This window comes from Podarcis liolepis, assembly GCF_965112155.1.
Source record: "Podarcis liolepis genome assembly, chromosome: 15".
Taxonomy (NCBI): Eukaryota; Metazoa; Chordata; class Lepidosauria; order Squamata; family Lacertidae; genus Podarcis; species Podarcis liolepis.
The window spans coordinates 27951748-27966308 of record NC_139566.1 but is presented as its reverse complement, the minus strand read 5'-3'; the positions used below and the strand labels follow the sequence as shown (position 1 = coordinate 27966308).

At 46.9% G+C, this 14561-nt stretch overlaps 1 protein-coding gene and 1 long non-coding RNA gene across 12 annotated transcripts in view; both read right to left on the bottom strand.

Annotated features, from left to right (window-relative positions):
* Window positions 1-2616: 2616 nt before the first annotated feature.
* On the bottom strand, window positions 2617-8049 carry LOC310695069. Of its 2 annotated transcripts, XR_014519911.1 has the most exons (5): window positions 7957-8049; window positions 6209-6336; window positions 5506-5634; window positions 4991-5071; window positions 2617-3597 (listed from the first exon to the last, which is right to left on the bottom strand). It is a non-coding gene; the product is annotated as an uncharacterized lncRNA (long non-coding RNA). The 2 variants fall into 2 exon arrangements; XR_014519912.1 differs by lacking the exon at window positions 5506-5634 and having other exon boundaries at window positions 3263-3597; window positions 7957-7988.
* A 4188-nt stretch (window positions 8050-12237) lies between these two features.
* Window positions 12238-14561, bottom strand: part of DEPDC5 (DEP domain containing 5, GATOR1 subcomplex subunit) — a 55016-nt gene continuing 52692 nt past the window's right edge. For all 10 annotated transcript variants that reach the window (XM_083478431.1, XM_083478430.1, XM_083478436.1 and 7 more), the window contains one exon: window positions 12238-12888. In XM_083478431.1, the coding sequence (XP_083334557.1) occupies window positions 12596-12888 (293 nt within the window). In that variant the 3' untranslated portion in view covers window positions 12238-12595. The remainder of the gene's footprint in view (window positions 12889-14561) is intronic.

Below are 14561 nucleotides of genomic sequence, written 5' to 3'. Positions count from 1 at the left end.
CGCGCGTGAGCCGCGGCTGGCCCCGGCGTTCTATTTCTAGCTGACGTCATCGGCTATAAATAGCTCCGCGGCGCTGGACGCGGGAGTGCGCGGGGCGGGGAGAGGGAGGCCGGAGCATGCGCGGTGGCCGTGCTGCATTGCAAAAGGGGTGGGCGGGCATTGCGGAGGGAGGCAGGGCGGAGGAGGAGGCGTCCCACGAGGAGGGTTGGTAGATCTAGAGACTGACCTCCCTAACACCTACCCCAAAAAAATCTCTCCCTCGGCCGTGATGCTCAGTGGGCTCAGCCTGACCTACCTCGCAGGGTTGTTGTTGCGAGTGTGAAATTGGGGCGGGAAGAGCTCGCTGAAAGAAGCGTAAGATTTGAAATGTTCTCTTCTAAGTTTGCTGGGAGGTGGGCTTTTTCGGGAGTGCCTTTCACAGGACTCATTGTCTGTTCTCTTCTGCAGAGAGAAGCCCTTCCTTGCAAAGGTGGCAAGAACCTTTCAGAGGGTAAACAAGCTTTGCCTTCCAGCTACAGTGGTACCTCGGGTTACATAGGCTTCAGGTTACAGACTCCGCTAACCCAGAAATAGTACCTCGGGTTAAGAACTTTGCTTCAGCATGAGAACAGAAATAGCGCGGCAGCGGGAGGCCCCATTAGCTAAAGTGGTGCTTCAGGTTAAGATCACTTTCAGGTTAAGAACGGACTTCCGGAACGAATTAAGTTAACCCAAGGTACTACTGTATTTTGAACTAGGAAGAAGAGGAGGAGGAGTTTGGATTTGATATCCTGCTTTATCACTACCCAAAGGAGTCTCAAAGCGGCTAACATTCTCCTTTCCCTTCTTCCCCCACAACAAACATTCTGTGAGGTGAGTGGGGCTGAGAGACTTCAAAGAAGTGTGACTAGCCCAAGGTCACCCAGCAGCTGCATGTGGAGGAGCGAGGAAGCGAACCCGGTTCACCAGATTACGACTCTACCGCTCTTAACCACTACACCACACTGCCCCAGCCTAGAGTCCAAACATGTCTTGAGGACATGAGGAAAAGTGAAGGGGCGTTTGTGACATTAAGGGCAGCAGGTTGGGAGGCAGATATTGGCCCTGGGCTCAATGTTCCCCCATGATCCTGAGTGAAGTGACTTCCGAGCCTCCAACTCGCCTCCGCCTGGCTTGCAAACTTGATTTTTTTCTCCTTTCATTTGCCGGGAAAGCATGACTTATTAATGCACAGCTTGTCTCTAAGTGCCCATTCCTCCTTCTCCCTGGCACTCAGACGTCGGGGCTGCAGCCTGAGCCAGGAGAAGAGTCACCCCCATCTGTTGCCATGGTTCAGGAGGAAGGGAGAAGATGGATATATTTGTCTCCGGTTGCTAAAGGCAAAGGAGGCAGACCAGCCTATCCGCACAGAGCAAGACCAGGACTATGTGTGCAACATCAGCTCTCTGGTGGGACCAAGTCTGCACGTTCTTATATATCGTCATTGTAGGGGTTGTCTCTGGGAAGGGCTGTCCTCCGCCCCCAGTTCTTTTTTTGCTAGAAGATGATGGTTTAAGGAGGAAGGAGAGGAATCAGCCCTTTTGGGGTTCCCCCCCCCCTGTTTCCCATTTTCCCAACCCTCTACATCAGTTTACAATTTTTGTTCAAATCCTCAAATTCACAATTTCCACTAAAACAATTCATATACAGTGGTACCTTGGGTTAAGTACTTAATTCGTTCTGGAGGTCCGTTCTTACCTGAAACTGTTCATAACCTGAAGCACCACTTAAGCTAATGGGGCCTCCTGCTGCCGCTGCGCCGCCAGAGCACGATTTCTGTTCTTATACTGAAGCAAAGTTCTTAACCTGGAGCACTATTTCTGGGTTAGCGAAGTCTGTAACTTGAAGCATCTGTAACCTGAAGCGTCTGTAACCCGAGGTACCACTGTATTAGGGACAGGCATGCATTATTGCGTGTATGCATGCCTGTATGCATACAGTGTACACATTGCTGTGTATTTTTGAGAAATACACTGCAAAATAGTTTGCAATTACCATTTTCAAGTCCTCACAAAAATTTGTCAGCATTTCAGGGGGCATGTTGCCTAATACTATACACTTTTGCTGTTGCAAATAATCTGAAATAAAATGCATTTTTTGTATGTCATTTCCTCTAACATATACTTTTCATACACACTGTTGTTGGAGACCTAAATCCAGAGTACAAATTTCAAAGGACCTCTGTTTTGGGGGAATGAGAATTAGGTTTCCATTAAAATGGCACCCCCTAAATTTTTTTTTAAGCAGGTTGAATACTGTTCCATTCATGTTTTCGCTGCTACATATGTCCTTAAGACAATTTGCATGAAGTCTCTCTGTGTCTCCAATTATAGGTTTGAAAGGAGGGCAATTAAAAAAAAACCTTTGCATAAAAATTTGCATTGACTAGTTTCTATGTGTAGGCATCTCTGGGCAAATTAAGGTGTGTGTGTCTCATCAGCAATATATTTTACAAGGCACCCAAGCCTACTCCTAGCAAAGTTTAAAAAAATTAAGGGAAGGGAAAGGGCGAAAAAATCCAGCGCTTGGTGCAAGACACCCAGGCTCAGATCCCAACCAACCACAGCAACCACAATACCACCTATGCAAAGAGAGGCAGCCATTTTCAAATAAATTTTATTCGTAATTATTCCTTTATAACAGAAGGTCCATGCAGGAGGCAAATATCCCATTGAGAAACATTTAAGATGGTGAAAATTACCGGAGGGACCACAGAAAGACGAGGAAGGAAGTCGAGTCTTGAAACAATTAAATGACTGTAAAACTCTTTAAATGTATATAACTGAAAATTACGAAAAATAAGATTAAAAGAGAAACAGTTAGGATGAAAATGCTGGCCCTCCAGATGTTGGTGTCCCATCAGCCCAAACCAGCAAGGCCAGCGATCCAGAATGATCGGAGATGTAGCCCAGAACATCTGGAGGGCCTCACATTTGAGTTAAGCAAATAAAACCCTCAATGGACCTTGTGATCTGGAATCCTGCTTAAAAAGTAAACAATTTGATAAAATTACTGCAAAGGCCATATAACAATCTTATATTTCTATGGTCTCTGGCATGTGGCAAATGCCCCTCCCTCTCTCTTGCCTCCAAAGAGACACCATTTCCATTATTTCAGCTCATAGCAGAAGTTCCACAACAGGAAAGAGAGCAGAGTAGCTTGGGGCATGCTAACTGCTGGGCGCACCAGGAAAGCAATGTATGTTGGTCTTGTTCTCCTCCTGTGAGGCTTGGAATACACCTCTGAAGGCAGCTGAGCAGATGCCCATCAATGAGAGCTGAAACTTGACAGCTTTTCAAACGGCCGAAGCCTTCCTCTGCAAACAAGCTCTGCAAAATAGTTACAAGAAATCTTGGAGTCCTTAGCAGACCCCAATGTCGAAAGTGGTTCTGTTTAGACTATGAACCACCTGAAAAGAGTTCCCTGGCACTGTTTTCCACAGATGCAACGGATGGGTCTTCGCAACTGCAGCACATAGTACGTTTTGGATCCAGCACAAGGGGAGGCAGGAAGGGATCAGTGGAAGGCTTATTAAAAAGCAAGATCTCCCCTCCATCGCCACCCTTTTCTTTTCACTTCCTAGGAAAAACAGATGAGAAAATGGGGAAGGTAAGTATGCAAGCATGTTCAAAGGACCAAATTCCAGAGTTTAAACGACACCCTGCGTGATGAAATCTGCTCCTTTTCTCATATCCTATGCTATCTTACGGGCACCCCTTCCACAGATAACTCGTCCCCACGAGCTTGTACAGCGGGCCCGTAGCTTCGCACTCACAACAGCCTCAAGCTTTGATCTTTTAAAACTCGAGAAATGCCGCCCCTCGTTGCTTGACTTACGGGCCACTTTGCAAGATGGCAACCGCCTTGTGAAGTTGGTGGGCTCTGAACCCCTGGAGGGGCTGGATCTGTGTGATCCACCAGATTCACCTGGGCTGCGTTCCATGTGGGTGCTGCTGTTACCCCAAGGAAACGTGGCACTGACGGGGGGCTCCCTTGCCACCTACCTACCTACCTCCCTGTTCTTCGTGATCCAGACATAGGGTTGCCCTTCCTGCGAGCCCCCAGCGTGGGAGGCAACTGCCCTAAGCTACCCAGCGCAGCCAACTTTCCTCGTTTTCCACCAGCCAACGTGGCAAAAAGATGCCAGAGCTATGCTAAAGCAGCAGCCCAGAGTGCACAGAGGTAGCACATTCATTATTGATGTCCTTAAAAGCATTCCTGCTCTGCTAATGGCCACTGAGAGGGCCACATTCCAAGACGAAGAAGAAGAGTGCCGTCAGGTAGAACATGGACAGAGAGCCCTTTCGAGAAGGAGCAGCACCCCCACCATCTGACTGAGTGGCGCAAGCCTCCTTCCTCCCACCCAACACACTGCAGAAAATGAGTTGCGCCAGTCCAGCAAGGCGGGGCAGGATTCAGGCTTGTTGGATCAACTTTGGGGTGTTGCCTTTTTTTGCTAGGACCCCACAAACTGCCAACCAGACCCAGGTGCAAGATCCCAAGTCCAATCCCAGCCTTGCTTCACCCCCTTGAGTGCTTTTGCCTGGCTGGGAGGTGACCATGGACTCTCGTGTGCCTGGATTTTATTTTTATTTATTATTACATTTGCACAGCGCTCTTCATCTGCAGATCTCTGGATCCAAAGCTGGAGAAAGGTGTGGGTGTGTCTGTGTCTAAACTAGTAGAAAAGTAACGTTTGCATTCTTTCCTCCCCCTACATTTGGCCCCCGGAAAGTTACCCTAAGAGGGATGTGACCCTTGGGCTGAAAAGCCTCCCCTCCACCCCCGGCCACAGCCATTCTATAAGCTAGAACACCTACCATATCATGGGGCCAGTCACTGCCTCTCTTAGCCTAGCCTGCCTCACAGGGTTGTTGTGGGGATAAAACGATAGAACTATGTACATCACCTTGCGCTCTTTGGCAAAAAAAGGGGGGGGCATCAATGCAAATAAGAAGAAACTAGTCCTTACCTGCTGTTGTGCCAAGGCAGGGCTATTCTCTGAGCAGGACAGGGGCAGCATCGAGGTTGGCCAAGCACAGGGATAGAAGAGCTGAGGAGGGGAGGGAGAAATATTAGCTGTGGTTCATTGTAAGGGGTTGGACTAGAGGATCTTTGGGAGTCCCTTCCAACTCTATAATTCTGTGATTGGGTGACTAGTCAACAGGCTTTTTTAACTGTTTGGATTTTCCCTGGAAAGGGTAAATCTGGATTACTATTTTGGGGGGAGGGTGTAATACAAGTTGCTTACGTCGTGTGAAAAATGTGCGTGTGTGAGGAACACCCATCCATAATAAGCACCTGTTTGGAAGCACCCTCCGTTTCCTGGTGCTCAAGTCCAATCAGTATGGCTTCAGGTGGTGCCACTGCCTTAATGGCACAGGGCAGGAACCTGACACAGTATCTCCTCTGAGGCTACAGGTTCACAAATCTGCAGCTGCTCCATGAGGAATCCCACATTCTTCCATCAGGCTCCTTTCTCCTTACCTGCTGCAGGAAAGGCGAGTTGACCAGGGCCACCATCACTCCTTGTATCTAAGCAGCAGGCCATCTTTCTCCAAGTCCTGCTCACTGACTGTCTCTGACCTGACGCACCTGGAGGCATCCTGGCACAACCTGCATTGAAGCAACCCCCCCCCCCACGGTGATCTGGTTGTCTGAATACTTATAAACCACACCTCCATATAAAATATCTGTAAGGTGGTATATGAACCAAAAAAACACAGTACTGTTTACAAAGACACATCAACAGCACATCTTTTGAATGTTGCTTTTAAAGAGTTGCTTTTACTGATATTTTTTGTGTCTTATTCTCTTTGTAAACCAGTTTGTAAGATTTATATACCACTTAATGTTTTTTTTAAAAAGTAAAAAAATAAAACAAAACATTCTCAGAAGCTTAGGGGTGCACCCTCTCTTTGGCCTAGACTAGGCAATTCCCAGTTCCCCAGCTGTATTCTCTGCAAAAAAAGAGTTGAGTCTTATTCCTGCCTCCAGAAGTTGGCATAATAATAATAATAATAATAATAATAATTTATTATTTACATCCCGCCCATCTGGCTGGGTTTCCCCAGCCACTCTGGGCGGCTTCCAACAGAACACTAAAATACAATAACCTATTAAACATTAAAAGCTGATTCTCGCAGGGATGTAGATGCTGTGAGGAGGGACACTCCCCCCCCCCAAGTACCTGCCAGTCTTGCCAGGCCCCAAGGGGGTTGCTGGAGAGCTTGAAAAGCTTTCCTGCTTCATGGCTCTGGGTTCCTCTTCAGCAGGGCTGTGAACCACTTCACCTTTTTGGTCCACGCGTGGCCTCTTCTGTGGGGAACAAGGAACCATTAATCTCTGCAACAACCCTGTGAGGTAGGTACGTCAGGCTGAGAATGACTGCCCCAAGGTTAACCAGTGAGTTTCATGGCGGAGTGGGGATCTGAACCCATGTCTCCCAGGTCCTAGTGCCATCACTGGTTCTCATTCTCTCTCTGGGTATGTGTGCAAAAGATAAGAGATGATTCTAAGTTCTTGCACTGGGAGAAAAGCTTATTTCTACAGTATTTGCTTTCTTCACACCATGCTTGAACTTCTAGGTTTTTTCTAACCATTTTAACTAAAATGGACTATCTAGTAAATTAGACTGCGGCTCTGAAGACAGAAGTTGCCAACAGAATTATCTGAACAAAGCGTGGCCCTTGAAACTACTGTTTTTAAAATGTGGTTTGTTTGGGTCCCTTTTTATTTTATATCGATACTAGGAAGGGCAGACAGGAACAAAAACACAGGCACCAGCGAGTAATAGAATTTTGGCCTTGGGTTCAAATCTCAGCTTCTGACAAATTATTTGGTAGGAAGGAACAGCACCAAGGTGGTTTGTTTTATACTAGGACAATCAGGAAATAAGGGGGCGGAGAGACAAAACTTTCTCAGGTGTGAGAAATTAGACAACTCCCTGGAGGAAAAGCTACGGACCATTACCATGGCGAAAAGGATTTTCTAGAGTCTGGGGTCTCTAGCCAGCTCCTCTCTGCAAATTGCAGGCTCCAAATTGGGGAAAAATGAGGTTTCATTAAAAACCACACCTCAATCATGACCTCTCAGAAAGTTTACTCTTGTGGTGATGATGAACCGTGGTGATGATGAACCGAGGACTCAGAGAATCAGGTGTGCCACTCCGGGCCCCTTAGAGGTAAAGGGTGAGGTGTAAATTCAGCAAACAAATAACTCGACCCGTTCCTGGGCAACTCACCAGCGGCAACCCGTTTCTCTTAGTAGCAGGCGGCGCCCCCCCCCCCGCTGGCAACAGAAAGGCGCCCTGGGGCGCACCGGCCTCACTCCCCCCCACACGCCGAGAAAGATGCAGGATCAGCCCCGCCCCAAGGCAGGATTCGATCCGTGGGCGGGGTTGCCCAGCCCGTTTGCAATTGCAAAGGGGGGGGGGGTCGGAGCGCACGTGGCAAAGCCAGGGGCAGGGGCTTTGAGGTGGGGGGGGGTTCTCCTAGGGGTACAGCTTAGGGGGCAGTAGAAAGTCCTAAAGGTGCTGATTTGTTCCCAGTTCTATATTTGCTACAAAGGTCTCAGCTCCAGAAATCTATGCCGATTGCTTTTTTCGTTTCTGTAACATCTTTAAAAAATATCTCTTAAGCGGTGTACAAAAAATAATGACGAAGCGACAACAGACGGCTTAAACAAAAACATTGCAAAAATACAGTTACACGCAGTACAAATTCAGGTAGGTAGCCGTGTTGGTCTGACGCAGTCGGAATAAATAAATTAGAAAATTATCCAGTAGCACCTACGTTTGTTCTGGGTATAAGCTTTCGTGTGCTTGCACACTGCTTCAGACGCAGTACAAAGTTACTAATGCATATGAGACAATATCCATTTCCCCCACCCACTCAGCCTCTGGGATCTCACACAGGGTCCAGAAAACTCTCAACTCACCTACAGAAGCTCCCCGAGAATTGCTGTGCCTGGAAATAGCCAACATTTAGTGACTCTCATGCAAGACTCACCATTTTATAGGCAGCCCACCCCGCCCAGGTGGATGGTTTTTTTCTCAGGCGGCCCACAGCTGTGTCCCATTCAGTTGCACCCAGTTTGTGGAGTTTCCCAGGTGTTTCAAAGGGTTGGGGAAAAATTTAAAGAATATCTACAGAAATACTGTAAAATTTATGAATGTTAAATGGACGTTGGATGGAAAATAAGCGGTATTGGTAAAAAGATTAATAAGATTATGTAAATATAGATTGATAATTAGGGGAAATCTATATTTTAATATAGGTATATAGGTTAAGATCTTGAGTAAAGTTAAGGATAGAAGGTAAGGATTTGCTGAACTAAATATCTGAACTGGAATACAAAAAGGGAGGTGTGAGGAGGTCAAGAAACTAGTGATGAAGTATAGGATATGAAAACTTTAATCTTTTTTCTGTTCTGTTTGTTGGTGGTTTTTGTTTTTTTCTGTTATTTTGTTAAATGTTTTTTTTATTCTGTATTCTTATTAATTGTTCAATAAATATTACTTTAAAAAAAAACCAAAGGGTTGGGAAAAAGGCCTTCTCCACTCACAGCTGTTTTTCATGCTCTTTCCTTTCCTCCTACTGCAGCTGCCTATATGCTCCTTGAGCCCCAAAATAAATGGGGATTCCCTGTATTGTGTATCCCCATGATCTGCCCCACTTAAGCCACAACAATGAAGTTATTTATCTGACTTGACCCCCTGCAAAATGCTCATAAATGCATGAGAGCAATATATAATAATATATATAATAAGTGAGTGGGGGGGGGCATTGCCGACACATCCCATGCAGCCCAGTGTTTCCTGTGTATAGATGGTACCACTTTGTGGTTTTCTGCAGTCAAACGGTCTATAAAGCAGATGTCAACAGACAGAGCTAGTTGGTGGCCTGTGAACTGGGAGACAAGGGTTCGAATCCCCACTCAGCCGTGTAGCTCAGTGTTTGATCTTGGGCCAGACACTCACTCTTAGCCTAGCTTACCTCCTACGGTTGTTGTGTGAGGATAAAATGGGAATTTGGAGAACCATGTCTACCCCCCTGAGCTGCTTGGAGCAACAGGTGAGCCATAAATATAATCATCATCAACTGGAGAGCAAACCACATCTGAGTAGCCCGGTTGCATTCTGAAAGCTACATGGGGGCTGGAGCACTTTTTGTGGTTTTGAAAAGCCTTTGTCTGTGGAGAGGGAACCTGCAGAAAGGCTCTCCCCTCCAAACCATTAGAACGTGAACCGACTCCTCACCCGGCAAAAGGGATTTATTAAAAGCAATAAATAAGAGAGAGAGAAATTCAGCCTCTCTGCACACAGCTTTCTGAGCAGAAGCTTCTTGGAAGCCAGCCACACATCCCAGCATGGCAACCACCCACTTTGAAGGAAAGCGCTGAGTAACACAAGTCAGGAAAGGATTGAGCTCGGTGATGTGAGAGAATGCAGCTCCATCATCACTCATGCATAATTGCTGACAGTCCCAGGTAGTTATGGGAATGTGAGGAAATGGGTCTACTCAATTTTTGGATATGCGCTGATGCAGAAAGATGAGATGAGCTCTCTCTCTCCTCCAGTTTTGCTTATCTAGCTTCATGGAATCCTGTTGGAGAGGTCCCCAATCCAATTTTTTGCTCAGTGTAGGGTCTTATAACGCAGGATCCAGCCATAGCAACAATGACAAATGGCCAACCAGCTTCTACTTAAATGCCTCCACCAGCTAAGGAATAACCCATCCATCACCTTCTGAGACAGGCTTCTCCATTGTCAAATAGCTCTTATCCTTAGATATTTTCTATTACAGTGGTACCTCGGGTTACATACACTTCAGGTTACATACGCTTCAGGTTACAGACTCTGCTAACCCAGAAATAGTTATTCAGGTTAAGAACCTTGCTTCAGGATGAGAGCAGAAATTGTGCTCCGGCGGTGCGGCGGCAGCAGGAGGCCCCATTAGCTAAAGTGGTGCTTCAGGTTAAGAACAGTTTCAGGTTAAGAACAGACCTCCAGAACGAATTAAGTACTTAACCTGAGGTACCACTGTATTGTAAGGGACGCGGGTGGCGCTGTGGGTTAAACCACAGAGCCTAGGACTTGCCGATCGAAGGCCGGCGGTTCGAATCCCTGTTTTCAAAAAGGGGAAAAGAGAGGAACCCAAATCAGTCAGTCTGACATCAATACCAGGGAAGATTCTGGAGCAGATCATTAAGCAAACAGTCTGTGAGCACCTAGAAAGGAATGCTGTGATCACCAATAGTCAGCATGGATTTCTGAAAAATAAGTCGTGTCAGACTAACCTGATCTCGTTTTTTGACAGAATTACAAGCCTGGTAGATGAAGGGAACGCAGTGGATGTAGCCTACCTTGATTTCAGCAAGGCATTCGACAAGGTGCCCCATGATATTCTTGTAAAGAAGCTGGTAAAATGCGGTCTTGACTATGCTACCACTCAGTGGATTTGTAACTGGCTGACTGACCGAACCCAAAGGGTGCTCATCAATGATTTCTCTTCATCCTGGAGAAGAGTGACTAGTGGGGTGCCACAGGGTTCTGTCTTGGGCCCGGTCTTATTCAACATCTTTATCAACGACTTGGATGATGGACTCAAGGGCATCCTGATCAAATTTGCAGATGACACCAAACTGGGAGGGGTGGCTAACACCCCAGAGGACAGGATCACACTTCAAAACGACCTTGACAGATTAGAGAACTGGGCCAAAACAAACAAGATGAACTTTAACAGGGAGAAATGTAAAGTATTGCACTTGGGCAAAAAAAACGAGAGGCACAAATACAAGATGGGTGACACCTGGCTTGAGAGCAGTACATGTGAAAAGGATCTAGGAGTCTTGGTTGACCACAAACTTGACATGAGCCAACAGTGTGACACGGCAGCTAAAAAAGCCAATGCAATTCTGGGCTGCATCAATAGGAGTATAGCATCTAGATCAAGGGAAGTAATAGTGCCACTGTATTCTGCTCTGGTCAGACCTCACCTGGAGTACTGTGTCCAGTTCTGGGCACCACAGTCCAAGAAGGACACTGACAATCTGGAACGTGTCCAGAGGAGGGCAACCAAAATGGTCAAAGGTCTGGAAACGATGCCTTATGAGGAACGGCGAAGGGAGCTGGGCATGTTTAGCCTGGAGAAGAGGAGGTTAAGGGGTGATATGATAGCCATGTTCAAATATATAAAAGGATGTCATATAGAGGAGGGAAAAATGTTGTTTTCTGCTGCTCCAGAGAAGCGGACACGGAGCAATGGATCCAAACTACAAGAAAGAAGATTCCACCTAAACATTAGGAAGAACTTCCTGACAGTAAGAGCTGTTCGACAGTGGAATTTGCTGCCAAGGAGTGTGGTGGAGTCTCCTACTTTGGAGGTCTTTAAGCAGAGGCTTGACAACCATATGTCAGGAGTGCTCTGATGGTGTTTCCTGCTTGGCAGGGGGTTGGACTCGATGGCCCTTGTGGTCTATTCCAACTCTATGATTCTATGATTCTATGAATCCCCGTGACGGGGTGAGCTCCCGTTGCTCGGTCCCTGCTCCTGCCAACCTAGCAGTTCAAAAGCACGTCAAAGTGCAAGTAGATAAATAGGTACCGCTCTGGCGGGAAGGTAAACGGTGTTTCCGTCCATTGCTCTGGTTCGCCAGAAGCAGCTTAGTCATGCTGACCTGGAAGCTGTACGCCGGCTCCCTTGGCCAATAAAACGAGATGAGCGCCGCAACCCCACAGTCGGTCACGACTGGACCTAAGGGTCAGGGGTCCCTTTACCTTTACCACTGTATTATTTTTAGCCCAGGCCCAATGCTTTGATTTCTCTCCACTGGTCCTCGCCTCCCCTCTGGAATGGGGTTGCCCAGCCCTCATTTTTAAAAAAGAAGAGAGTCCCTAGCTCTGCTAGATAAACAGTTATGAAGCAAAAAGTGTAGGTAATCATCTAAGCAATTTCTGTGAAATGAACAAACCTGGCTGCTCCTGAGTCAGTTTTTAGCCAATGAATGACGTCAGATAGATAAGTGAGGAGTTTGCATGCCAGGCAACAGTAAAACCCAGGTTCCTAAAGAGGTGCTATTTCCACTCCCCTTTAATGTGCTTTTCCTGCTTCTACTGTATCATCTAGTCACTGGATCCAACCATCTGCAGCTCTGTTTTGCTGCCTGCCAGCAGCCACATGCAAGCAGCGAAAGCCAATGAATACACCATTCCGACAATGGGAGGAGAACAGTGTGTTTTTATTCCATAAATATTGTACAACATTTTACATATGCACAAAAAACTCCCAATGAGCATTTTCAGAAGATGAAAAAGTTTTTGCTCGTTTTTCTGAAAAAGCTTCTGCTCTTCTTCCACTGCTGTCTGATGTCCATCAGGCTGTCCTCCATTCGGGCAGGAAGTCATTTTCCCATAGTAAGACTTATCCATTCGCACCTGTGAAAAGCACCCATTTGTGGCATACTGAGACCTTGCTCCCAGGAGCCTGCCCAGGATTTCTCAAGATGCTCTTTGCACCCACTCTTCCAGGACAGCTAACTGCAGCTACATTTGACTTCTGTGGGTTGTGGGGATTCTTCAAGGGGCACTGGCGTGCATCTTCTCCAGACAGCCTGTCCAGAAGGAGACCAGCCGGTTGTCCTTGTTCCAGCAGAAGTCGGTGAAGTCCTTCAGCAGCCGGTCAGCAAACTTCTCATCCCCTGTGGCGCTGGACCGCCACGTTTTGGTCAGCATGGTGTTGTAGGCCCAGTTATAGCCGATGCGTTCCTCACAGAAGACATTCTGGTTGGTGGAGCTGGTGGAGTTGCGCCGCCGTCGCTGCTGCCCAGAAAACTTCCGCTTGGAGTATGGCAGCTGAAGGAACACTGTCCCTGAATCGAGAGGAGCACATTTTTTTTAAAAAAGCAGCAACAATCTCATATTGCAGTTAGGTTAGTGAGGGATACATGTCAGTGTGTGATGCATACTGGGACCCTGGTCAGCTTAGAGCAGAGTTAGCAAGCCTGCTACTTCTGTTCTTAAAATGAGAGCTTGTCTCCTTTGTAAAACCTGCTTTGCTGAGGTTTTTGCAAACAGTTCCAGCATGAGCTAGCAGTACAGCTCTTGCAAAACATCTCTTCTCAATCAACCTTATTGCCACAAGCTTGCTCAAAGAGGGAAAGTTGGTGATTACATTTTTTTAAAAAATTATTACTTAAGCCAGAAAGGCTAGTCAAAAACTTTAGGCCTCACTATCAGGCACTCTGAACTCCCCCCGAGCCACACCCCTCACTGGGCTACCCTTGAACTCTAATATTATTTCTTGCTTTGATGATAATGATTATTTGTACCCCACCCATCTGAGTGGGTGGCCTCAGCCACTCTGAGTGGCTTCCAACACATATAAAAACATAATAAAACATTAAACATTAAACAACTTCCCTATATTGGGCTGCCTACCCTATACAGGGCTGTCTTCTAAAGGTTATATAGTTACTTATTTCCTTGACACCTGATGGGAGGCCGTTCCACAGGATGGGCGCCACCACTAATAAGGCCCTCTGCCTTGTTTCCTGCAACTTCACTTCTTTCAGTGAGGGAACTGCCAGAAGGCCCATGGTGCTGGAATTCTGTCTGGGCTGAATGACGGTGGTAGAGACACTCCTTCAGGTATACATGGCTGAGGCTGCTTTTCCCTCCCCCACTGCAATAGGCCCTTCCAGCTGAGGAGCAAATCAGATGCAACGACACAAGCCTGTCACCAAAACTTTGAGAAAGAGCTTGTGCCATTGGACAAAGGAAAGCCGGTGGGTGGGGCCCGCAGGGCAAGGCAAACCTCGCCCTAAGCTCACTCCCCTCTGGAGAAGGACATAGCCCCTGCCAGCTGCCTTCCAGAGTCCTCTCTAGCAACGTACTCATTTTCTCTCTTTGGTGACTGGTTGGTAGGCGGGCTGTAGGGGCTCAATTGGCCGAGGCACTTGGGTGTTATGGGATTCCTCTACAGCCCACTTACCAACCAGTCCCTGACCAATTGGAGCCAAGAGCAAAAGACACAGTTAGAATGGAAGAAAAGGGTACCTCTGAGCACATTCTGAGCCTTGGAACTGGTTTTCAGAACCAGGATTGAATTGATGTCAGAAGTCCAAACCTGGCTACTTTGAAACGTTATTTATTTCAGAAGCCTAGTCTGGGTATGAGAAACTGCACTCCCTTGCTAGTCTCTTGCAAATCAGATTGGCACCCCCTCCCCTTGGCCAGTCTCCTTTCTGCCCTCCAAGTGCTTTTTTCCTAGAAAAATAGGTGCCGGTACTCACCATGAAGTTGTTACTGTAAGTGTCACACTTTTTAACAAAAAAAAAGAGAGGTGCTGGTACTGCGTACCCTTGAGTACCTCCTTTTAAAAAAGCACTGTGCCCACCCCTGACCTAGCCCACTACTCTGCTGCAAAGCTTTGCCTTCAATGATAAAGCAGTTATAGCTTGCTAGGGGCCTTTTGCTGACTCATCTCCTCGTTCAGCATATTTCTCTGCTGGATGTTCTGGTGGCTTTATACAAGGCCAGCTGC